At 35.6% G+C, this 26,838-nt stretch overlaps 1 protein-coding gene and 2 long non-coding RNA genes across 3 annotated transcripts; 2 read left to right on the top strand and 1 right to left on the bottom strand.

Moving 5' to 3' along the window:
* Window positions 1-627: 627 nt before the first annotated feature.
* LOC108487050 (serine/threonine-protein kinase OXI1-like) lies at window positions 628-2,330 on the top strand. The gene is made up of 2 exons (XM_017791270.2): window positions 628-1,144; window positions 1,237-2,330. The coding sequence occupies exons 1-2, from the start codon at window positions 741-743 to the stop codon at window positions 2,099-2,101; spliced, it is 1,269 nt and encodes a 422-aa protein (XP_017646759.1). The 5' UTR covers window positions 628-740; the 3' UTR covers window positions 2,102-2,330.
* A 2,935-nt stretch (window positions 2,331-5,265) lies between these two features.
* Window positions 5,266-25,796, bottom strand: LOC108483711 (uncharacterized). The gene is made up of 4 exons (XR_001871136.2): window positions 25,655-25,796; window positions 24,675-24,772; window positions 6,410-6,498; window positions 5,266-5,513 (listed from the first exon to the last, which is right to left on the bottom strand). It is a non-coding gene; the product is annotated as an uncharacterized LOC108483711 (long non-coding RNA).
* Window positions 23,564-24,806, top strand: LOC128295256 (uncharacterized). Its single transcript, XR_008285602.1, has 2 exons — window positions 23,564-23,668; window positions 24,557-24,806. It is a non-coding gene; the product is annotated as an uncharacterized LOC128295256 (long non-coding RNA).
* Window positions 25,797-26,838: the final 1,042 nt, after the last annotated feature.

The raw sequence follows: 26,838 nt of genomic DNA, 5'->3' as shown, positions 1-26,838 counted from the left end.
ATTAGTGATTAAACTCAATAATAAGTATAAATTAAAATAAGTAGGGATATTAACCAAAAATAAGTTGTCATCTCCATCAAAAATAAGTTAAGAAAGAAGAATTAAAATGGAAAGTTGTAATTTGATTTGTTCAATTACCATAGCGTTGCGAGGAGTTTTGGTCCGTGATAACAGTTACTTAATTGGAACTCCTCGAAAGGTAAGCATTGTTTGTTACACACCCTTCCATGCATTAGCTTACTTATGAAAAAAGGTTTAAAAAAGTAGTTGCACTCGTAAAAAAAAAAAAAAAGGAAACAATAAAAAGGACTTTAAAAGGTAACTTTCAGTGGGAACCCACCAGCTGAAGCAACAGCCCCCTCACCCACAAAACCGTAACGCTTTCCAGAACAGCAACACCAATACGTAATCACTCATATCACCCGATTCCTCCCTTTGTTTCTATAAATAAATAAAATTATTTGTTAATAATAAATCAAAATTAAAAATCGCTTTGATGATGCCACGTCACGCGTAATAGCCAAATTATCTCACGTGGTCCAAATCCAGTGTAATACAAATTAACTCGTTTTTTCAAATTTTTGATTCCTTATAAATTGAAAAACCAATCCTCTGTTATAAATTCTCGCCACCAACATTCTCATTCTCATCTTTCATACAATTTAAACTTCGTATTTCTTCTTCTCCCTCAAACACCCAGGAACCAATCTTAAAAACCAACCGTTCAGCCTCCGTACGCCATGGTCGATGCTAAACAATTCAACGTGCATTCAGTACCATCACTCAAATTAGATTGCCTGGAAGTAGTGACGGCTGTAGGACGAGGAGCGAAAGGAGTGGTGTTTCTTGCCAGAGATAAATTGACGGAGGAAATTTTAGCTTTGAAAGTTATATCTAGAGATTCCATCGAGAAGAGTAATAAAGGAGTAAAGGGTAATAATGGAATTGAAAGGAACGAGTATAGAAGGGTTAGACTTGAACAGCAAGTGTTGATGAATTTTAACCACCGGCTTTTGCCGCGATTGCGAGGAGTTTTAACAACCAATAAAGTCGTTGGTTTTGCCATTGATTATTGTCCCGGTCGTGATCTTAATTCTTTGAGAAGGAAACAGACTGAGAAAATGTTTACGGACGATGTTATAAGGTAAAAAAGTAAGAACCAAGTAATTTCATGTATCATTTTCCTGGGAATCAAACACATGTTAATTGTTTTGTTCATAATTTCTTTCTTCATAGGTTTTATGCAGCGGAATTGGTTCTCGCTTTGGAGTATCTTCATAATTTAGGAATTGTTTACAGAGATTTGAAGCCTGAAAATATCATGATCCAAGAAAATGGCCATATCATGCTTGTCGATTTCGATCTTTCCACTAAACTTTCTCCAACACCTCCCAATTCGGTCACTCAGAAACCGCCGGACTTTGTCAAGAGAAATCGATTCTTTCCCTTTAAAAGGTACTTCAACTCGGGTATCGCCCCTTACGACTCGTCCTACCAAGCGCTCGTCAACTCGGAACATATTGAGTCAGGCTATGTAAATAAATCCAACTCGTTCGTTGGAACAGAGGAATACGTGGCGCCAGAAGTCATATCCGGTAAAGGTCATGATTTCTCTGTGGATTGGTGGTCCCTGGGGATCGTTCTACACGAAATGCTGTACGCCACGACACCGTTTAGGGGATCAAACAGGAAAGAAACTTTTTACCGCATTCTAACTAAATCGCCGGAGCTAATGGGGGAACCGACACCGTTGAGGAACTTGATAAGGAAATTGTTAGAGAAGGATCCAAAGCAAAGGATCACACTGGAGGGAATCAAGGGACACGATTATTTCAAGGGGATTGATTGGGAACTAATTCTTCTAATCCAACGACCTCCGTATATTCCGGCACAATTAGTATCGGAGAAGGAGTTTTCGGAGGAGGGAAGGGAAGGAATTAAAAGAATTGATGTGGAGTTGTTTGTACAAGGAATATTCGCAAATGGTGGCCGCAGAAATATGGTTAAACAACAGGACACTCCTAATGTATATAAAAACAATATATGGCTCAAACCCCAAATTCTTAGTCCTTGTGAACCAAATCCCTTTTCAATTTTATAAGGATGTTCTCCCTTGGGATGAATTTTTTTTAGAAAAAATATTTTTCTTTTAAAAGTAATGAAGAACATATATCATTGGAGTAATTTTTTTAATTTTTGATATGAGCTTTTTTAGAAATGAAAAAGCAGTAAATTTTAGCTTTTTCAGCAAAAAAACACTTTTAGCTGTTATTTTACCTTTTTAACCTTACTTTTTGACTTAAAATGTGTTTGATGCTATTATTTTGTGTTTTCTTTCTTGGTTATTTAATATGATTTTTACAAATGTGTTAAATGCATTAATTAAAAATAAAAATATTTTTAAAATAATATAATTGTGTCAATATCTAATTATAAATATTTAATTATTATATTTAAATATTTAAATATAGTTTATATATTCTAATTAAATTTAATAAATAATTAATATTAATTACTTAGAAATATTTAAAATTAATATTATATATTAAAATATTAACAATAAGTTATAATAAATTATTTTTTATATTTTTACTAAAATATCATAATATTAACTAATTTGAACATTATTTAAATACATATTTGTTACTTTATAATATCATGTCTAAAATGAACATTTTACTTTTCAAAAGCACTTTTTGACAAAGAATATCAAACACTTAAATTTTTCTTAAGCACTTCTCAAAAGTACTTCTCAAAAGTACTTTTCCACAACATTTTTCAAAAGTACTTTTCAAAAACAATGAAGAACTTACCCTAACTCCACCATTGTTATTATGATAATCACTATTATCCCTCCATTTTTATTATTATTAATTAAGATTAACAGGGTTTTTACTTAGACATCATACTTACCAAGTAGATGAATAATGAATTGGCTTTTCTTTTCTTGTAAATTGTGAGACTGAATAATTAAATACAATTTTGGGTTCAATTTTAAATTACATCACTTTATCATTTTTTTATTAAAAGTAGAGAAATGCAAGGAATTAAAGTAAAATAATTTTATCAGTTTTCATAAAGCAAATAGATTAATTTAATAATTAAAGTTGCCTTTTATTAACAGCTTGTTTAATACTAATATAACATATTTAATGAATACCATACGAAATATTTTTCTATATACACTATTTCAAATACTGCTTGTCGAAAGGGTGACCTTTCATCCGAGTTTTGTCCCTAACCAATTTAGCCTCTAGTTACGGCTAAGGGCCATTAAGCAAATGCAATATTTAAATGCTAATTGATTTTACTTTGAAGGTTAAAATATATAGTTTGACAATCCAAGTAAAAGAAAAATAATTATAAGTATAAAATATACGTTTAAGTTGACTTTTATTTTGAATGTTACAATCAATTAAGCTACATTAAAGAGATTATTTGTAAACACATGCAACCTTTTTATCTTATTATAAGTTATTTTAGTCTTCAAGAGGTGATATATGACTTGAACCTAGACCATACCTAGAAAAGTGAATATCTTTAACTATCAAGACCGGTCAAAGTAATTTTTTAAAATAATTTAAATTTCAAACCCAAACCACCCAACTAATGTAAAACCTGAAACTACCCACCTAACCCTAATAAATTTCCTAAAATAATATATTATAAGCAACATGTTACTGTTTTGGTTGTATTAGCAGGTTTAGCTAAATTACATTGATATGACATCTGCATGTATCTAATGAAATATTAGAAGAGGTAAATATTACGAATTTGTCTTCAACAAAATGTATTTTTTTTTTCACTAACACGTGTTATATAAATTGTATGTACCGTATAGATAGTTCACTTCGAAGTAAGACGCAACATTGCTTTTTTGGCCCTATTGACTTAAGGGTCCAAGCATACCTAAACACAATTAGGTTTAGGTATTTGGTGTTGATTAAGGGCAGTTAAATCTATCCGGATTTATTAGCAGCATTAGACACATAGGTTTCATTTGCCTTGTGGTGAATGCATCATCATGCTTGAGTATGTTGTTATACAACTTGGTCTACTGGCTAATGGTTTAGTTTTAATCAGAAATTCAAGTTCAAATTTAGACTAAGTTTGCCTACAATTGCTCGGTAGATATCCCCCTCAAAGTGCAAAGAAGGGCAATTTTATTTTGCACATTTAGTTGGACATATTCTCGACGATGCTACCTCGGATTGCATCAAATGCGGAGATGTAATTCTTTGCTTGATTACTAATAATGCGTCTTCTTAAGAAGATTTTGATGTCTTATAAATCATATAATCGATTAAGCTAGTATTACTTCGATTGCCTCTATAATTTGAGACATGCTGGAAATTATAGTTGGGGAGTAACCATACTTGCATCATTGTTTCGGGAGATGTGCTTAACATCGAGTAGCAAGTACTAAAGCATGTGTAACACCCCTTACCCGAGTTTGACGCCGGAATAGGATACAAGGTGTTGCCGGACTTAAACACATACAAACATACATTTACTAGTTATGAAATTTCGCTCAAATTTAAAACTTTTAACAATACCCTAATGTCCCTACTATGGGCATACGAGGCCCCGAACACACTTTGAAGTTGATTTGGGACAATTCTGTGCACTCTAGAAAACTTTGTAAAATTTCAAGTAAACAGGGACATACACACCTGTGTAGAAGGGTAACTTGCCCGTGTGTCTTCTTAACATGGCCATGTTGAAGGCCCGTGTGGCTCACATGGCCTAAACTTTTTGGGACACGTCCGTGTCCCTAGCCTGTGGAATTTATTTTTCGATTTGAACTTACAGGGGTTTTCATACAGCTTGGCACACGCCCGTATCCATTACCCATGTCTCTCACACGGCCATGACACGCTCGTGTCTCAACTCGTGTGCAAAAACCTTGACATTCTGTTTCTAACCTTAGCAACCCTTTAAGGGCACACGGCCATGGTACACGTCCGTATACTAGGCCGTGTCCTCCACACGGTTGGGACACAAGGCCGTGTCTCCGTTCGTGTGGTTACTAGTAGGCATTCTGTTTTGCCAACATTAGGTACAGGGGATACATGGCTTTACCACACGCCCTTGGGGCAAGCCGTGTGTTGCACACGGTCTAGACACATGCCAGTGTGTTTGGCCGTGTGGACAAAAACAAGGCTATTTACCAAGCCTTTTTGCCACCCTTACTTGCACCAACCTACACAACATCAACCAAAACCAATCCAAGCATAACACATATAGCCAAAACAACCACAACCATGAGAAATTTGCATCAAATGCATTTAATAATAATCAATATTAGCCAACATTAATGGCCTATACAAAATGAATATCGCATCCATCATATGAGCCAACACTTGTGGCTAAACTAAAAAGGCACTAAACAAAAGATTCAAGTCGCTATACATGCCACAATCAAAATATTAAGCTAGCTATACCAAAGCTTCAGGTGATAGTGTGATCGATGCCTCCGACGTCCCTTGATCCTTGATACTAGCTTGGCGGCACTATAAGAAAATGGAAAAGAGAAGGAGTAAGCATAAAGCTCAGTAAGTTGTATGTAAATAAATAACAATGTCAACCACGCATATTTAAAACACATAGCATATAATAAATCAACACAACATTCTTGAATGCACAAGGGTAGATATCACCACATACTTATACATCACAAATATAAGCCAAAGATTTCAAAATCATTTTCATAGATAGAACTTATTCATGTTATTCTTACCATTAAGACATCATAACTAGACTCATATCTCATGAGTTTTGAATAAGAACCTGTACCACTCACAACATGATTATATCATTCCATATCATTGTCGTAAGCTTTAAAATAACCCGTGAAACTATTTGGAATACTAAAGGATATTTGACAAGCTTTACACAAGAGGGTGAATTGCCGATGCCATGTTCCAAACATGGTCTTACACTGGCTCACACGTCGAGGTAGATGCCATGTCCCAGACATGGTCTTACACTTTCTCTAGTCTCAATGCCGATGCCATGTCCCAGACATGGTCTTACACTAGCGTACATATCAATACCGATGCCATGTCCTAGACATGGTCTTACACTGACTCTCATAATGTGGCCAATGCCATGTCCCAGACGTGGTCTTACACTGGCTTTCATTACATTACCGATGCCATGTTCTAAACATGGTCTTACACTGGCTCTCATATCGTGGCCGATGCCATGTCCCAAACATGGTCTTACATTAGCACACATATCACCTAAATGTCATGGTATGAATATTTAATCTATTTCTAGGCTCAACCGGGAATTTACCACATTGATTTCATCATGCATTATTCATAATCATATTCAACCATATTATGCAAAATCGATCATTCAACACATAATAGCGATAAAGTTGCCTTACTTATGTACAACTTACCTCGGTATACAAAAAGTGGGCGACTAGTTGAATTTAATCTACTTGCTTGGCCTTCTCCCGGTCTAGGCTCAGATTTTGTATTTCTTGATCTAAAATGATAAAAAGTCACTAATTTAATCATCATATTAATCAATTCATTTCATAATTCATATTTTGGCAAAATGACCATTTTGCCCCTAGACTTTCACAAAAATTATGATTTTACCCCTAGGCTCGTAAATCGATTTTTATTGAATTTCCTCATTAACCAAGCTTAGCCAAAACTACTTTAAGCCTATAACATCTCACAATTTTAATTATTTCACACATTTACCACATAATTTATAACCTATGCAAAATAGTCCTTAGTTAGAGTTTTCATAAAAACTACTTCACGAAAGTTGTTTATTTAACAACCATGATTCATCTTCTTTTATAAAATTTCAGAAATCAACATGATTACTATCATGGAAAAACCCTAGGCTCTCAACCATTTTTCAAAATAGTCCCTTCATCAGTTAGATTAGGCTACAAGGGTCCCAAAATTCCAAAATTAATCAAGAAAGGCCATTAAAATCACTTACTTGTGAGGGTAAAGAGTGGATGAAATTTTTGAAGCTCCAAAACCCTTATTTTTTCTGGTATTTTCGGTGGAGAGGAGGAATATGAAAGGTGATATCTTTTTCTTTTTATTTTATTATAAATCTAGTCAAATTGGTCACCAAATTTTACCTAATTTTTGACTTTTTGATTTTCTTTGTCCCTATGGCCGGCCATGCCATTAATAAAGGGCTATTTTCTCTTTGAATACTCTGAATTTTGGTTATCTAGGTTGACACCTTTAGCTAATGAAATAAAACTTTTGTCCCTTATGTGATTTAGTCCTTTTTCGCAATTGAGCATGCAATCGCCAAAATTATTTCACCAAAATTTTCATGCAATCATATAAACATGCTATAACACATAAAATAATATTAAAAACAATTTCTCTGACCTCGGGTTAGTGGTTCCGAAACCACTGTTCCGACTAGGCCCAAAATCGGGCTGTTATAGCATGGGCGGATGCTTTATAGAATGCCTTTCTTGACTCCTGTTACTAGGCTTATTGTCCACTTTCCATTGGTTAATAGGTATAAACTTATGACTTATTTGATTATTGAAATTAAAAATTCTTTTAATATTGGAATAAAAGTTGTTCTATATGAAACAATGAACACATTGTTTCCAAGGGATGAAGCATCCGGAGAATGATATTAGTGATGTACAGGACAAAATTTGAGCATTGTGCAGAAACGGAGGAAAATATATCATTTAATATGTTTCGAAATATTAGATTGAAAAATCTAATAATATTGTAACTTAAATGTTTTTGTGTTACTAATTATTTCGTTTTTTATGCAGTTTGAGTTGTAGTCATACAAAAAGGATCATATAAAGGTGGTCATACCAAACCAAATATTTAATTTTGTAGAATTATAGCTTGTTTGTGCACCATTAATAAATTGGCAGAATGTTAGGGTGATGAGACAATTCGGGTACCATCAACTTGTTCTTGCAATGCTGATGAATATTAATAGATTGCATTCTGCACGAAATCCATTGGCCAGTTACCATGAATATTGGATAAAGTTATGGCCTAACCGGTAGTAGACAGTGAGTAACAATTTTTTGTGCCAAGGCAGTTACAAGTGTTCATCCACTTACAATGATTGGTTAGAGGAATACTGTAAATCGTATTTACTCAATGGAGGCCAAGCCCTATTTCGGGCTTGACGTGGCCCTGTGAGGCATGTTGGCCATGCGCATGCCCAATTTCAATCTACATATTTCCCTAGTCCACTACATGATGATTATCAGATGTCATGTATGTCCTACCAAACAAGGGGTGGTTCAGGTTAGCAACGACATTCACTTATGAGTAGTTATAAACCAGAAATTCCTAGGTATGTTGCGAGGGTACAAATAGTAGATTCTTCTTGTAACACCCCATATCGGACCTGATTGACGAGTCAAAGCTACAAGATGCCATATTTGTTTCCGGAGCAATTACGATTGGTTACAAACAAATTTCATCATTAATCATTAAATTACATGTATTAAAATTGTAAAACATTATATAAAATCATTTTTGGGTTATATACGAGCTTATGGAAGCTTAATACCATCCCAGAGTCGAACTAGGACTAAACTGAAAAGTTTTTAAGACATTTCAAGTGGGTATCGTGACTTCTAAGGCTTGGTGTCGTAACATTGAAGACAGTAACCAAGCTTCGCAACCTAGGGATCGTGGCAACCTTGATAGAGGATGCCGCGATAAGAAGGATTAATGTCGTACATATAAGAGGCAAAGTCATGACTTTCATGGAAGATTACTAACATCCCAATTTCACACATTCTCTAACCAGCGTATGGCAAACATGGATGCCCTTAAGGCCTCAAATTATCATTTAACATTTATACAACCTGTTTAGCAAACAATTTCCAAAACATTAACATCACTGTCATATACAACCATTAACTATTTCATTCATTTACAAAACCATTACTCAAATTGACCATTTGTAACCTTGAACAAAGTAAAGATTATGTGTATGCCACCTTTCAACCAATGAGAGGAAGCCAAAAGCCATTTATGAAGAAAGTCACCTTTCAACCTGATTTAATTAAAGACAAACTCATTTTCAAAATCAAGTCTCAACAACCCTTAAAGTGTATATCTTTGATTCAAGATCAAGTCTAAAAGGCACTTGAATCTAATCCAATCAAATTCTCGAGCAAACATCTTGTCAAACTCAACTTTAAGATCAAGTCTCGACGATCATTATGTTGGAAAAATGGGTTTGGAAAACGCAGCGGAAAATTAATTTAGGAAAAAAACCAGAGTTTTAAAATTTTTTCAAAACAAGATCTTGGTTATGATATCTAAAGTAATAAACACTTAATCAAAATTATATATTTTTTATTCGTCTAGGATGAACGCTTCGACCGAGTAGTCTTCTCCGCTATCCTCAAGCTCACATTTGTCGAGTGTGGACTCGCTTCGAATCAAAAAAATTTTCACAAAAATTATCAGTGGGGTAATTTTACAATTTCTCTAAACTTTTGGGTCAAGTTATAAATCAGAAAAATCTCTCTAGAAATTTTCTAGGATAATCTCTTTAGAGAATTTTCTCTCTACAACTTTCTATTGGATTAAAGTGTGTGTAAATAATGACTCAATGCTCTCTTTATATAGGAGAATTTAGAGAGTTCAACTATGATTAAACTTAATCACTTTAATATTAAATTAATATAATCTTTATCTTGATAAATATTAGATTAAATTTAATATTAAACCTTATTAAAATAATAGAATGTTTATCTACAAGATAAATATTAAATTAAATTAAATATTAAGATAATCACTTTAATATTAAATTAATAAAATACTATTAAGATAAGTATTAAATTAAATTTATTATTAAACTATTAAGCTACTATTATTTTTAGAATAATTAATCTAAAATTAAATTATCTGGTGGAGTCTTAGTAGGAGTGTAACTCTTCCACTGCTAAACCACTGACGACCAATTGCCGCCGACGACCTGGACTCTACCATGGGCCACCAAGATTTTACCATCCCAGCCACCAACAACGTTGTGTTCGGTGATGCCAGTGCGACACCCTTACCGCACCCCGAGCCGATTCGGCTACTGCTAGTTCGGTTTGAGTCAATGATGACCCGACTGGTTTGGGTCAAAGACGACCCGACTGGTTTTAAGCACTAACACATTGGCATGTATAGCTAGACTCACACGCGCTACGGTAGTCCTAGAACCGACTAAACTATAGCTCTGATACCAATAAAATTGTAACACCCCGAACCCGAGACCGTCGCCGGAGTCGAACACGAGGTGTTAACAGACTTCAAACCACTTATTGAGAATTTCCCAGACAAGCTACCAATCTGTGTACTAGTCGCTTCAAAATCATATCTTGAGTTTTACAACTCGAAAATCGGTTTCGTAATTTTTCCTGAAACTAGACTCATATGTCCATCTACAGATTGTTTTCTAGAATTTTGGTTGAGCCAATTAGTACAGTTTATTAGTTAAAGTCTCCCCATTGCGGGGATCGACTACACTGACCTTTGTGCGTTACTGAATTGGATATCTACCTGTACAGGGCTTCAATACTGATGCCGTTTGTTTCTATAGAAACTAGACTCAGAGAGGAATCTACACATATATGGCATGACTCCTAATTATCTCTGGTTAATTTACAATGATTTTCCAAAGTCGGAACAGGGATCCGAAACCGTTCTGGCCTTGTTTCACGAGAACTTTAATATCTCTTAAAATACAGCTCATATGGTCGTTTTGTTTCATCCATATGAAAATAGACCCATCAAGATTCGAGTACGTAATTTTTTAGCTATTAATTCCACTTCTACTATTTTTAGTGATTTTTCGATCTCATATCACTCTGCTGTCCGCATAGCCATTCTTTGCGATGAACTATGCCAATTTCATGAATCCTTCCTTAGCCTTACTACTCATCCATCATACGTGACACAAATTATGGCCACCTTATCAAAATTAAGGTTTCTAAGACTCGTGGCTATAGATTCTAGCATCCCACTCAAACGACCACATAGGCCATTTTCACATGGCTTAAAGTTTACAACCCAAAATTTAACAAAACAAAATAACTCATACATGCCAAATGTTCTCCTAAGTCGACTAAGAAGACAATACCAAAGATTGCTCACGGGTGTGATGACTTCGTTGTGATTCTGAACACCCAAAAGGAGACGAGCCCAAGGAACCTAAAATGGGTGACAAGAAAACACCGAGTGAGTTTATAACTCGATGAAGTCATAAGCATTCCACAACCATCCATTAATACAATTATCATAAAATGAAATAATGAAACAAGGCCAAATGTTCCACCATACCGAACTATACCATAGTTCCTTAGATCTTCGGATCAATCTCATACCAAGTCATACATTTACATTTCATATCTTTGTTCAATAGGATATTTGAAGCAATTTCCATACATCATTTCATTTCCACAACAATCATGCAATCAAATGAACTTTCATCTATTCCACGATACCTTATTTACGGAATGCAATTGAAATCATCACATAGATTTAAATCTTACCAACTCCACCCCGAGCATGAACATAGCATCTATTAGTCATGAACTCAAGGTACTTACTCTTTCCATTGTCCATACTCATCTCGATAAAGTCACGCCTCCATATAAATGTTCAATCGGAGATATGCGTAGAGTTCACACACATAGTGCTTAATACTCAATCACGCACACTTAGTGCCATATGATTCAAGCCCGCACACATAGTGCCATATAGTCCAAACTCCCACACTTAGTGCCGTACATTACAAGCTCGCACACTTCGGTGCCAATCTCAATCACCGTACACATCTATTTCTCGCACACTTAGTGCCAAGCAAACTTCCTACACATTTCACTATCTCTTTTCGTTCAACATTATCATCTTTTCATACACATACATTTGTATATATTTCATCTCATTAAACGCAATTGCATAGATATTACAATCATTTAAGCAATATCAAATATATGCTTAATGACTTACCTTGTGTTGGGTAAAAATAGTCCAAGTCGGCTACTCGATGACCTTCGCCTTTCCCTTGCTTGATTCTCCTTCTTTAACTCCTTGAGCTTAATCAATAAATCAACTAGTTTAACCATCTCGCTAAACATTCATAATTCAATTACACATGCATATGTATGTTTGTATATTCGCAACCATCCTCACTTATTACCCATTTAGTCAACAATCTAAGCCAAGATAAGGCTTCAATATGGTTGCCTCTAACCGAATACATGCTCACCAATTTCCCTTCATGTGGCCGAATATGCATGTCCATGTTGAGGCCATTTATGCACTTATTACCACACAAAACAGCATACATTTTACTAACTAATACCTTTCCATATTGTAACTCAATACACATCTATCATTTCCTTCATAACCAAAACATCATCATAAGTAAGTATATACCTTAAGATAGTATATCGTCATACCAATACATCATGCTCAAACATATATACATATATGTATGCTAGAGCCGAATCTCAAGTTGATTGTAACTAAACATGAACATGATTTGAAACACAAATCTTACTCTCCATGCAAAGAGCATAAATCACACTTGGGGATGCACCATGGCGAATACATCACAACACCATAATTTTGGTCATGATTACACAAAGAACTTAGTATATCATTCAAAAATGCTCAAAGAAAATCTAAGAGTCCTCAATTCACCATCACATGTATCATCATCAAGCTTCATATTTAACATGCAATGGCATTAACTCAAAATCCACCTTGGCCAAATACCATCCCCATGATATAACAAAGATTTGAACCATGGGCTAATAAGAACATCAAGTTAACAACCAAAAATATGCATGAATCTCATGGCACAACATCAAACATACCTTAATCTTGATGCAAATATAGCCAAACCTCTTCCTAATCCTCTTCCAACCCAAGCATGAAGCAAAATTCCTCCCTTCCCCTCTAGTATTTTCGGTCAAGAGAGAATGAAATGGATGAGCAAATTTTTTTTCTTTTCTTTTCTTCCATGTACTGCAATGGAGGGTTTCACTCACACACACACATTTTTTTTTCTTTACTACCCATGCTTATTTGTTTATTGTTTCCCTAATGCACCAACAAAACATGTTTCATGACATGTTTAGCCCATACTCCTTGTCATGGCCACCATCACTTGTAAAAGGGATATTTGACATGCAAGGCCATTGTTTTGCATGCATGCTTTAATTAGTCATCATACATTTCCCATCATACTTTCAAAGTTTTCTACTAGGTCCTTTCTAGTAAAATTCACATTTATAACTCTAAATTAAAGCATCAAAATGTCACACATGAGTTAACACATATTATAGGCATCAAAATAAATATCAAATTATTTTTATGCCTCGGTTTTGTGGTTCAAAACCACATTACGACTAGGGTCGTTTTAAAGTCATCACAACTCTCCCCACTTAAGAAATTTTAGTCCTCGAAAATCTTACGGTAAATAGGTTTGGGTATCGCTCCTTCATAGAGTTCTCGGGTTCCCAAGTAGCTTCTTCCATCCGTGTTTGAGCCATAACACTTTTACTAACGGAACCCTTTTGTTTCGCAACTCCTTCACTTCACGAGCTAGGATACGAATCGGTTCTTCTTCATAACTCATATCGGCTTGAATTTTTAACCTCGATGGACTAATTACGTGCGACGGATCGGACCTATAGCGTCGAAGCATCGAAACATGAAAGACGTCGTGAATCTTTTCAAGTTCGGGGCAAAATCAAACGATCATAAATCGGACCGACTCGTTCGGATATCTCATATGGCCCGATGAACCTCGGGCTCAATTTGCCTTCTGACCAAATCGAGTATCTTTTTCCAAGGCGAAACTTTAAGAAACACTTTATCTCCCACTTGATACTCAATGTCTTTTCGTTTCAGATCCGCGTATGACTTCTGACGATCGGAGGCTATCTTCAGATTTTCACGGATTACTTTTACTTTCTGCTCAAAGATCTTTAATCAAATCCACTCCAAAATTTTGTTCTCACCGAGCTCGGTCCAAAACAATGGTGTACGGCATTTACGCCTGTACAAGGCCTCGTAAGGCGCCATCTTAATACTTGATTGAAAACTATTGTTGTAAACGAATTCAATCAAAGGTAAGTACCGTTCCCATGAACCACTGAACTCGAGGATGCAACATCTCAACATATCCTCAAGTATCTGAATTATCCGCTTGGATTGACCATCGGTTTGGGGGTGAAAGGCGGTGCTGAAATGCAACTTGGTACCTAAAGCTTCTTTCAATCTCTTCTAAAATCGCGAGGTGAACCTCGGATCTCTATCCGATACCACAGAAATCGGTACCCCGTGTAATCTCACAATCTGAGAAACATACAATTCAGCTAGTTTATCCAATGAAAAATCCGTACGCACGGGGATAAAGTGAGCCGACTTAGTCGATCTATCAACAACAACCCAAATCGCATCCTTCTTGCTCACGACAATGGCGGTCCGGACACAAAGTCCATTGTGACTCGATCCCATTTCCACTAGGGTATCGTGTCGGTGAAGTAATCTCAAGGCACTTGATGTTCGCTTTCACTTGTTGACATATTAAACATCTCAAACAAAGTCGGAGATGTCTCGTTTCATACCATGCCACCAAAACCGTCGTTTCAAATCGTTGTACATCTTCGTACTCCCGGGTGGATTGCCATTCACTACAATGGGCTTCGTTCGAATCATTGAAATAAGTTCAATTCTTTGGAACACACAGACGACTTCGAACCTCAAACAATCGTCATCACCAATATGAAACTCCGATTCCTTGTTGAACACACTCACCCGTTTGCAACCAACTCATTATCAACTTTACGAGCTTCACGAATTTGATGAGTCAACAATGGTTTGGCCTTTAATTCGACTACTAACACATTGTCGGGTAGAATAGACAAGTGTACATTCATTGCTCGTAAAGCAAACAGTGATTTCCGGCTTAAGGCGTCCGTAACCACATTAGCCTTTCCCGGGTGATAATCAATGACAAGCTCGTAATCTTTTAACAACTCGAGCCAACGTCTTTGTCGCAGATTTAAGTCCCTTTGAGTCATCAAATATTTGAGACTTTTGTGTTACGAATACACATGGCACTTCTCACCAAATAAGTAATGTCGCCATATCTTTAAAGGCGAATCGATGGCGACCAATTCGAGATCATGGGTCGAATAATTTTTCTCATGTGGCTTTAATTGTCTCGACGCGTAGGCCACAACTCGACCTTCTTGCATTAATACGCAACCTAACCCAAGTAGGGAGGCGTCACTATAAATGACAAACTCTTTGCGATTCGGTTTGCGCACTAAAAGCTGAGCTTCCGTTAAATGAGTTTTCAATTGATCGAAACTTTTCGACACTTTTCCGTCCATTCAAACTTGACATCCTTCAAGCGGTTTCGTCATGGGTGTGGCTATCATCGAGAATCTTTTTACAAACCGTCGGTAATAACCTAAGCAAGTCCCAAAAAGCTCGAACCTCGGTAATATTTCTGGAGGCTTCCGGTTAAGTATAGTTGAAATTTTACTCGGATTGACTCGAATACCCGTCACAGATACCACATGACCCAAGAAGCTAACCTCTTTTAACCGAACTCACACTTCTTGAACTTAGCATATAACCGCTTATCCCGTAAAATTTGCAACACTAATCTCAAGTGCTCGCATGCTCGGTCTCATCTCTTGAATAGACCAAGATGTCGTCAATGAACACCACTACGAACCGATCCAAATATGATCGAAGATCCGATTCATCAAATCCATAAATACTGCGAGGGCATTAGTGAGCCCAAGCGGCATCACTAAGAATTCGTAGTGACCATATCTCGCTACGAGGCGGTTTGGGTATATCCGAATCTCGGATTCATGGCGATAATAGCCCGATCTCAAATCTATTTTTGAAAACACCGAGGCTCCTTGAGTTGATCGAACAAATCATCGATCGTGGTAACGGTATTTGTTCTTTATTGTCACTTTATTAAGTTGACGATAGTCGATGCACAACCTCATGGTTCCGTACTTCTTTTCACAAACAACACCGGTGCACCCCAAGGTGAAAAACTCGGGCGAGCAAAGCCTCTATCCACCAACTCTTGCAAGCGAGCTTTCAACTCATTTAATTAGTTGGTGCCATACGATCTGAGCTATCGAAATCGGTGTGGTCCTGTACAAGCTCAATACCAAACTCTATCTCCGAACAGTGGCAAACTCGATAATTCTTGGGAAAAACATCCGGTATTCACAAACCACCCAAGCGAGATTCGGTTTTATTTCTAACTCCTTATCATCAAGTATATCGCAAGGTATGCTTCGCACCCTTTTCTTACATATTTCGGGCCAACATTGATGATATTACACCGGCAACCCCTTCAAGTCCGTAGACTCAACTCGAGATCATCTCGTTATTTGCATCTCAATTCAATAGTCTTGCTTTTGCAATTCACAACCGCATCATGCACGGTCAACCAATCCAACCCAAGAATAACATCAAATTCATCGAGCGGCAAAAGCATCAAGTCCGCGGAAAATAGGAACCTCGAATGACTAGGGGCATTTCTTACACACTTTGTCGACCAACCGACGTAACGACCCAAGGGATTTGACACCGAATTACGAACTCGATGAGACTCAACGGTGAGAGTCTTACTAGATGCTAAGGTTTCACATACATATGAATGAGTAGAGCCGGGGTCAATCAATGCAATCACACTAGTATCAAAGAGAGTGAAAGTACCGGTGATAACGTTAGGGAGGATGCCTCCTCTCGTCTTGCGCGGATAGCATATGCTCTAGCGAGAGCACGAGTCTCGGATCGAACAACCGTATCGAGACCCTCTCGATTACCACCCCTACCTCCTGAAATCCTCGGGGTCTACCTCTGGCCGTCGTCCCACTAGATCTTGCACCTTGCATCTTATTCTTCTCATCTAGCTCAGTGCAATCTCTAATGAAGTGGTCCTCGAACCGCATCCATAACAGCCCTATTAATGGACTTACCCCAACATTCACCTATGTGTCGTCTTCCACATTGGGGCATTCGGGCTTTTCTTGACGATTATTGCCCACACTAGCTACCGAGGTAGCTCGTGAGTCCATCGATGGTCGTGCTCTAATGGCAATCCCGCATCGCCCTCGACTTATTTGTGTCCTCTCGAACTTCTTTACGTAGAAAATGGAGCCTTGCCCGTCGATCTTTTACGATAATCTCTAGCTTCAAATTCACCTTCCTCTTCTCCTTCCGAGCTCTTCCGCCTTGCGAGCTCGTTCAACTAGTGTTACAAATTCTTTTATCTCCAAAATACCCACCAGTAGCTTTAACTCTTCATTCAATCCCTCTTCAAATCTTTTGCACATAGCAACCTCATCACCACACACTCCCGAGCATACCGACTAAGTCTTACGAACTCATGTTCAGATTCAGATCTGTCATCGACCTTGCTTGAGCTCCAAGAATTCCTTACGCTTTTGATCGATGAACAGTTGACTAATGTATTTCTTTGAAATTCCGTTTGGAAGAAATCCCAAGTAACTTGTTCCTTTGGGACTATGGAAATTAAGGTCCTCCACCAATAGTAGGTGAGTCTCGCAACAAGGATATAGCACACTTAAGACATTCATCGGTGTGCATGACAGTTCATCAAACACTCTAATGGTGTTATCAAGCGAACTCGGCCCTTTCAAAGATCGATAACTATGGCCTTAAACTCCTCATTGCGCTTCCTAATCAAGTCCACGGTGGTTTACTCGACCTCACGGGATCGACAATCGATGGCATTACGGGCTCTTGGGGTGGATTATTTAAATTTGGGAATGGTTGGACGGCCAGATTGGTTCGGGCATATTGCGCGACCCACTCATTCATCATGGTGAAGAAGGCTTGTTTCGCCCTTCATCTTGATTATTCGCGGATGATGAGGCTCAACAGGCGGTGTCCCTTGCGCAGAGCAGCCGCTACACTTTCAACGTCATCCGCCAAGGATCTCTACCGGGTTCCATTTGCTAATCAAAACAAAAATTTCAACCGTCAAGTCATCACATTTTTAAGCACTAACACATTGGCATGTATAGCTAGACTCACACGCAGCTACGGTAGTCCTAGAACCGACTAAACCATAGCTCGATACCAATAAAATTGTAACACCGAACCCGAGACCGTCACGGGAGTCGAACACGAGGTGTTAACAGACTTCAAACCACTTATTGAGAATTTCCCGGACAAGCCGCCAATCTGTGTACTAGTCGCTTCAAAAATCATATCTTGAGTTTTACAACTCGAAAATCAGTTTAATAATTTTTCCTGAAACTGGACTCATATGTCCATCTACGATTTTTTCTAGAATTTTGGTTGAGCCAATTAGTACAGTTTATTAGTTAAAGTCTCCCCATTGCGGGATCGACTACTGACCTTTGTGCGTTCTGAATTGGATATCTCCTGCATGACAGGCTTCAATCTGATTCTGTTTGTTTCTATAGAAACTAGACTCAGAGGAATCTACACATATATGGCATGACTCCTAATTATCTCTGGTTAATTTACAATGATTTTCCAAAGTCGGAATAGGGATCCGAAACCGTTCGCCCTGTTTCACGAGAACTTTAATATCTCTTAAAATAAAGCTCATATGGTCATTTTGTTTCATCCATATGAAAATAGACCCATCAAGCTTGAGTGCGTAATTTTTTAGCTATTAATTCCACTTCTACTATTTTTAGTGATTTTTCGATCTCATATCACTGCTGCTGTCATAGCGATTCTTCGCGATGAACTATGCCAATTTCATGAATCCTTCCTTAGCCTTACTACTCATCCATCATCGTGACACAAATTATGGCCACCTTATCAAAATTAAGGTTTCTAAGACTCGTGGCTATAGATTCTAGCATCCCACTCAAAGCGACCACATAGGCCATTTTCACATGGCTTAAAGTTTACAACCCAAAATTTAACAAAACAAAATAGCTCATACATGCCAAATGTTCTCCTAAGTCGACTAAGAAGACAATACCAAAGATTGCTCATGGGTGTGATGACTTCGTTGTGATTCTGAACACCCAAAAGGAGACGAGCCCAAGGAACCTAAAATGGGTGACAAGAAAACACCGAGTGAGTTTATAACTCAATAAGTCATAAGCATTCCACAACCATCCATTAATACAATTATCATAAAATGAAATAATGAAACAAGGCCAAATGTTCCACCATACCGAACTATACCATAGTTCCTTAGATCTTCGGATCAATCTCATACCAAGTCATACATTTACATTTCATATCTTTGTTCAATAGGATATTTGAAGCAATTTCCATACATCATTTCATTTCCGCAACAATCATGCAATCAAATGAACTTTCATCTATTCCACGATACCTTATTTACGGGAATGCAATTGAAATCATCACATAGATTTAAATCTTACCAACTCCACCCCGAGCATGAACATAGCATCTATTAGTCATGAACTCAAGGTACTTACTCTTTCCGCTGTCCATACTCATCTCGATAAAGTCACGCCTCCATATAAATGTTCAATCGGAGATATGCGTAGAGTTCACACACATAGTGCTTAATACTCAATCACGCACACTTAGTGCCATATGATTCAAGCCCGCACACATAGTGCCATATAGTCCAAACTCCCACACTTAGTGCCGTACATTACAAGCTCGCACACTCAGTGCCAATCTAAATCACCGTACACATCTATTTCTCGCACACTTAGTGTCAAACAAACTTCCTACACATTTCACTATCTCTTTTACGTTCAACATTATCATCTTTTCATACACATACATTTGTATATATTTCATCTCATTAAACGCAATTGCATAGATATTACAATCATTTAAGCAATATCAAATATATGCTTAATGACTTACCTTGTGTTGGGTAAAATAGTCCAAGTCGGCTACTCGATGACCTTCGCCTTTCCCTTGCTTGATTCTCCTTCTTTAACTCCTTAAGCTTAATCAATAAATCAACTAGTTTAACCATCTCGCTAAACATTCATAATTCAATTACACATGCATATGTATGTTTGTATATTCGCAACCATCCTCACTTATTACCCATTTAGTCAACAATCTAAGCCAAGATAAGGCTTCAATATGGTTGCCTCTAACCGAATACATGCTCACCAATTTCCTTCATGTGGTAGAATATGCATGTCCATGTTGAGGCCATTTATGCACTTATTATCACACAAAAATAGCATACATTTTACTAACTAATACCTTTCCATATTGTAACTCAATACACATCTATCATTTCCTTCATAACCAAAACATAATCATAAGTAAGTATATACCTTAAGATAGTATATACGTCATACCAATACATCATGCTCAAACATATATACATATATGTATGCTAGAGCCGAATCTCAAGTTGATTGTAACTAAACATGAACATGATTTCGAAACACAAATCTTACTCTCCATGCAAAGAGCATAAATCACACTTGAGGATGCGCCATGGCCGAATACATCACAATACCATAATTTTGGTCATGATTACACAAAGAACTTAGTATATCATTCAAAAATGCTCAAAGAAAATCTAAGAGTCCTCAATCCACCATCACATGTATCATCATCAAGCTTCATATTTAACATGCAATGGCATTAACTCAAAATCCACCTTGGCCAAATACCATCCCCATGATATAACAAAGATTTGAACCATGGGCTAATAAGAACATCAAGTTAACAACCAAAAATATGCATGAATCTCATGGCACAACATCAAACATACCTTAATCTTGATACAAATATAGCCAAACCTCTTCCTAATCCTCTTCCAACCCAAGCATGAAGCAAAATTCCTCCCTTCCCCTCTAGTATTTTCGGTCAAGAGAGAATGAAATGGATGAGCAAAATTTTTTTCTTTTCTTTTCTTTTCTTCCATATACGGCAATGGGGGGGTTTCACTCACACACACACATTTTTTTTTTCTTTACTACCCATGCTTATTTGTTTATTGTTTCCCCCTAATGCACCAACAAAACATGTTTCATGACATGTTTAGCCCATACTCCTTGTCATGGCCGGCCATCACTTGTAAAAGGGGTATTTGACATGCAAGGCCATTGTTTTGCATGCATGCTTTAATTAGTCATCATACATTTCCCCATCATACTTTCAAAGTTTTCTACTAGGTCCTTTCTAGTGAAATTCACATTTATAACTCTAAATTAAAGCATCAAAATGTCACACATGAGTTAACACATATTATAGGCATCAAAATAAATATTAAATTATTTTTATGCCTCGGTTTTGTGGTTCCGAAACCACATTCCGACTAGGGTCGTTTTAAGGCTGTCACAAGTTTGGTTCAAAGATGACCCAATCGGTCTAGGTCAATGACGACCTAACCAGTTCAGTCTAGCCACCGGTTGGATCGTCGGCCCACTTTCACATACCAGGCCCGGTTCAACCAATTTTTGGGTCTTGATCTCAGTTTTGGACTCTCGAGCCCAATTTACAATTTCAGGTCTAATTTTCAAATTCAATTACCCATTATGCCAATTGTCTAACTTGAAAATTAACTTCCAAAAATATCATATTAATTGATTTGATTAATTAATTTTACTTGATCAAATTAATTTTTCTAAAAATCACTTAGATTTTCCAAATTAATTTTTCAAGAAAATTCTTTAATCAAATTCTCTAGTTGAACAATTCCCACGATCACCTAATTTAATTCCACATCGAATATATCAACTCAATTAAATTATTCCCGAAGTTGTAAAATTTTCTTCCAATTAAAATGTAGTCCGATTGAACTTTTGTTGAGCTAGCGGAGGGACTAATCGAACATATACAATTAGGCTCTAGTGATTGCAATTATGTCCAGAAGCATCAGTCCAATAATTCATAATTACTTAGTCATGGAGTTAGTCCAAAAAAGTAACATGATTGAAAACTCCTTATTGTATACTCTTTACGAAAGTAATTCATCTAACTGCTTTGTCCAATGGCCTCATCATGTGTCGGTTACCCTCATATGTGTCTTCTTAATGATTAATATGATCACTGTCAATAAATGACTGTGATAAGTTGCTCGTTTGAGAACAAACAACCTGTGGCCATGTTCCATATTTATCAATCCACACAATGCCAATGAGAGGATATTATTAACTCTTTAATTGAGCTATGAATTCCACTGTTGCTATTAAAGTCATGCCATACACAAGTCATATACCCAACATATCGGTTATGGGCTCGATCATCTTTAGAACATAAGCCTCCACTTATATCAAAGCACATGAGTTGCATACGCATGGTCAGTGACTAACTCAGGATTTAGGTAAATCACACCATGAACGTCACAAGTGAATTAATTCACAAATGGATTCAAAATTAATTCATCTTGGGTCCTGTCTAATGTATCATTCTACCAATGAATACATTCATGTCTCTACTCGTGGAGTCAACTACTTCGATAGTCAAGACTAGCCATCTCCTCAATTGGAATTGTATACGACACAATAATCCTTTTAAATATTTGAATCAAATGCTCACTTTGATTCTTTTATGGGATTACAGACCCATTTAGATTATTTACTGAAGTAAGTTGCCTTTCTCGCAATGTAAACGTTCTTTACAACGCTACTTATCTTCAGTTTGAACTTTAGACAATCAATGAGCTAGTATTTGTTTGTCATAATTTCGCTATGCATGTAAAATATAAAAGACATAAATACAAAAGACATAATAATGTGCGAAATTAATTTTATTTATTTATTCATCGTTTAAATAAATAGATAACAATTACATATTTACTATAATATGGACATATTTTTCAACACATTGAAGCAAATCTCATCTTTCCAAAATCATGTCTACACGACCTTTGGGTTGAATCTCCATCAAAGAGAAGAACCATGGGAATTTTTCTTTGTAATTGTAACTATTCTCAAACTTCATAAATAAAATTTTGAATCTAAATTTCCAAATCAATTTTTGACTCAAAATTGTACAATATTTTCTCAAAGTTTGTGATAAAAATTTGCATGTTAAAAATTTCAATCTATCAAGTGACAGGGCTACATGGAGCATTATGGTATCAATTGACCAAAGAAAAAGTTAAAAAAAAATGTTTATAATTTTTAATATATATATAATTGGTGTAAATTTTTTTTTCAATTTTTATTAGAGATTTCGATTTTAATATGTATTGGATTCTATCATTATATTTATATGTGCAGATGTATTTATGTTATCTGACTCTAAGGCCTCCTTTGGTTTACCAATGAAGGCCAGTGTGGTGCAGTGAGGGATAGTAAACTCACTAGTATGCTACTTGGTTCAACAGCATAGTAAACTCACTAGTATGCTATTTGGTTCAACAGCACAGTGCAGTGAAAACTTATTTCAGCCACACTGATATGCTGAAAACAAGCTGGAGGATTCAGCTGCAGTGAAGGCCAGTACAATTGTAGGTATTTTTTTGAGACAAACATACCCATACTTTTATTTATTATTTTACCATTTTAGCCTTGAAACTTAAATTAATTTCTTCCCCAGCCACAATTGTTTTCAGATTTGGGAACGAAACAGCCATTTTCTTTTTCATATTTGAGAAGTAAAACACTAATTTCTCCCCTCTTTTTTGCTTTGTTCTTGGTTGTGGCTGCTTTTTGAAGGTATTTTCATTAATTTCTTGTTATCTCTAGTTCTGGCTTCTTCTACTCTTCTTTGTCACATTGTTATTATTATTACTATTATTTTTTAGAACAAAACAACCATTTTCTTTTGCTTTGTTCTTGGTTTAGCAATGTTTTAACACTGATTTCTCCCTTCTTTTTTGCTTTGTTCTTGGTTGTGGCTGAGGTATTTTCATTAATTTCTTATTATCTCTAGTTCTGGCTTCTTCTACTCTTCTTTATCGCAGTTGTTAGTCCTTTTGACTATTGATGTTAAAGCAGTAGATTAATGATCTAATGTTTTAGAAGTGCATTTGGTTAATTCCTTGTCTGTTTGTTGAGAAATGTGAGGTTAAAAAAAGAACTTTTACCATTTCTGTTTTGTTATTATTGCACTCAAATTTAAAACCCTGAACAGCAAAAAATGAGCTTAGTTGAATTTGGAGAATTGAAAAGAAAATAGACTTTGGCCTTGATGGGGTTGAGTTTTTGGAAGTACATACAAATAATTCTTTGTTTGTTTGCTAATAAATATGAGGAAAAGCAAGATGAACTTTTCCCATTTCTGTTTTCTTCATATGAGCCTATTTTGATTTTCTTTGGCACTCAAATTTGAAGTCCTGAACACCAAAACTAAACTTAGTTGAATTTGGTTAATTGAAAAAATATATGGGAACTGAAAAAAAAAACAAGTCCTTGTTGTGTTGATGGGATTGAGTTTTTAGAAGTGCATTGGGATAAATTCTTTGTTTGTTTGCTATGAAAAGTGAGAAGAAAATGAACCTTACAATTATATAAATTCTTTGTTTGTTTGTTATGAAATGTGAGAAAAAAAAGTGAGCTTAGTTCAACATTCAATATTCTGTTCTTATGATTTGTGTCTTGCAGGTTGGAGGCTCTGAGGTGCCTACTTCATTTGTTAGTGTAGAAGCAGGCAAGGTATGTATTTGAAATAGTGAAACTTGTTTAAAATCGTGTAACTGCGAGGAAAAATGTAAAATCTTACCTACAAGTTTGATGTCTGTGTTATCAACCAACCATTGTGCCCCATCTTTCTTAAATCCTGTGAAGTCTGAAGTAAACTCTGTTTTATGCATCAGCCTCCTGAAAATGAAAACATATCAACAATTTTAAGCCATTTCTGTAGAACAAAACAAAAGTCAATCCTATCAAGTAGTATCACCATTATTAAAGACATCTGATATTGTCATGCTTCAAAATACTCTTGATAGGAGCCCATTCAACTATATTCGCTTCATGCATATGTAAATGCAGACAAATGAAAGTCATTACTCCGAAACAAAAGTCATTTCACATGCATAGTTCATGCTTTTCTAAGCTGATCATGCTAACTTTCATAAGCCGAAACACTAGTAAAAGTCATTACTCCAGCACTTTTAATTCACATTTACAATCAGTAATCCAAATATACCACATCTAGAACAATTTATCAATTTAAATTATATTCAACAAGTACTATTAAAATTTTAAATCTGAAACTAAGAAGGAACAAAGATTTTTATTATAGAGAGATAAAAAAAAACCCAAAAGAAAAAAGAGAAGAGAGTGAAAGGTCAAACTTTATCAATGGCATGGGTTCTTAAAAAATTATTTGATAACAAAGTAGCTTCTTTTTATTGGGAAATTTGGGTATTCTTTCTCAAGTTTGCTGAGAGAGAAAGAAATGGCAATAAGTTTTTTTTCTTTTAATTTTATTGTGTTTTGGTTTAGTTTACAGTACTTTTATGTTTGTTTCCCGAGAAAATTTCAAATAAGCTAAGAATTATAGAATTCATTTTATCAAAAACTCTTGTTCTTATTATTTATATCTAAATTTCTATCATAAAAACTCAAATTCCATAGCTTTCTAAACCATAGCAGATTATCAATTAGTCACTATAACAAAAATTATCAAGTGGGTTTTGAAGAGAATTAAGCAAGGAGTTCAAAACTACTAAAATGTAACAAAATTAACTAGAAATTCACCTTGAATTTTGATCTCAAATTGCCGAAATTTCAAAGCTTTTCTTCTCCAACATTCGGCTCCCCAAAAGATGAACATGCAAGCACTAACATTTTTGTGTTTTGTTTTATCAATATTTGAGTTATTACTAATTTACTATATTAGCCTTTCTAATTGAATTTAAACCGGCACATATAGCATGGACATATACGGCACTCATAAAATTAAAAGGGTTATTTACGAATTAAGTACTTAAAATCAATCTTCACTAATAATTTCATCTTAACAATCTCCAAATTACAGTCTATGCTTTTGTCTAAGGTTAATTTACAACATAAGCACTCAAACTTATAAAACCAATCCAATTCGGCACTAAAATGAATGCATGCATGGCTTTCTAATTTTTATGTTTTATAATACTTACAATAATAATTATCTTACCAAAATAACCTTAAATAACATATAAAAAAAATCATGCATAATGCCATTTAAATTATTATTCTACCGTCCATTACACTAAATGGTTTAATAACCATGCAAACACTTTAATTAATAAAACCACATACAATTCGATCCTATTAAAACTGCCCTCAATATTTTCATAATTTGCAATCATATCCTTTTTAATTAATTAAGCACACTAACCTTAAAATTTAAACACGAGTTACCTGTCAGTGTTAAGCGTTTTAAAAAGCACACGATGTACTCCTCTGGTAATTTCTTAGAATTATTGAGTTCTGACCTTTAAGGGCATTGCAGGTTCTGTCACTATTTGATATCTGAAGATGAAATGAAATGTTATGATTTTATTAAAAAATATGAAAATTTAAATCTAATAATATTTGCAATTAATTTTTATCAAATTAACCCTAAAACTTGAATTACATACTAAAAAGTTGGTACTGCTACATTAAAAAAAAGTCAAACTTAGGTACCAAATGATATATTAAGTCTAAAATTTATTTCCAAAACAAGTTATGTAGTACAATTAGTCTTTGTTTAATTTTATGAAGCATATGATAATCAATTATCCTTTCTATATCCTCATAATTGTTTACCATGGATCTTTGAGAATTTTTCTTTACTGTTCATCTTATGGCTTTCATCTTTTTGTGATGTGTTATTCATAATTTTTTATGAAACTATATTATTATATCTAATTATATATTTATGGTTTTATGTCGGTTGATATTTAAAATCAAAATAA

The sequence above is a fragment of the Gossypium arboreum genome, chromosome 7, assembly GCF_025698485.1.
Source record: "Gossypium arboreum isolate Shixiya-1 chromosome 7, ASM2569848v2, whole genome shotgun sequence".
In the NCBI taxonomy this organism is placed as follows: Eukaryota; Viridiplantae; Streptophyta; class Magnoliopsida; order Malvales; family Malvaceae; genus Gossypium; species Gossypium arboreum.
Note: the sequence above shows the minus strand (reverse complement) of the source record. Positions and strands in the feature narration are given on the sequence as shown.

Coding starts and splice junctions, on each gene's coding strand:
- LOC108487050 (XM_017791270.2), top strand. CDS start 741: ATGGTCGATGCTAAACAATTCAACGTGCATTCAGTACCATCACTCAAA. Junction 1,145..1,236: donor TTTACGGACGATGTTATAAG/GTAAAAAAGTAA, acceptor CTTTCTTCATAG/GTTTTATGCAGCGGAATTGG.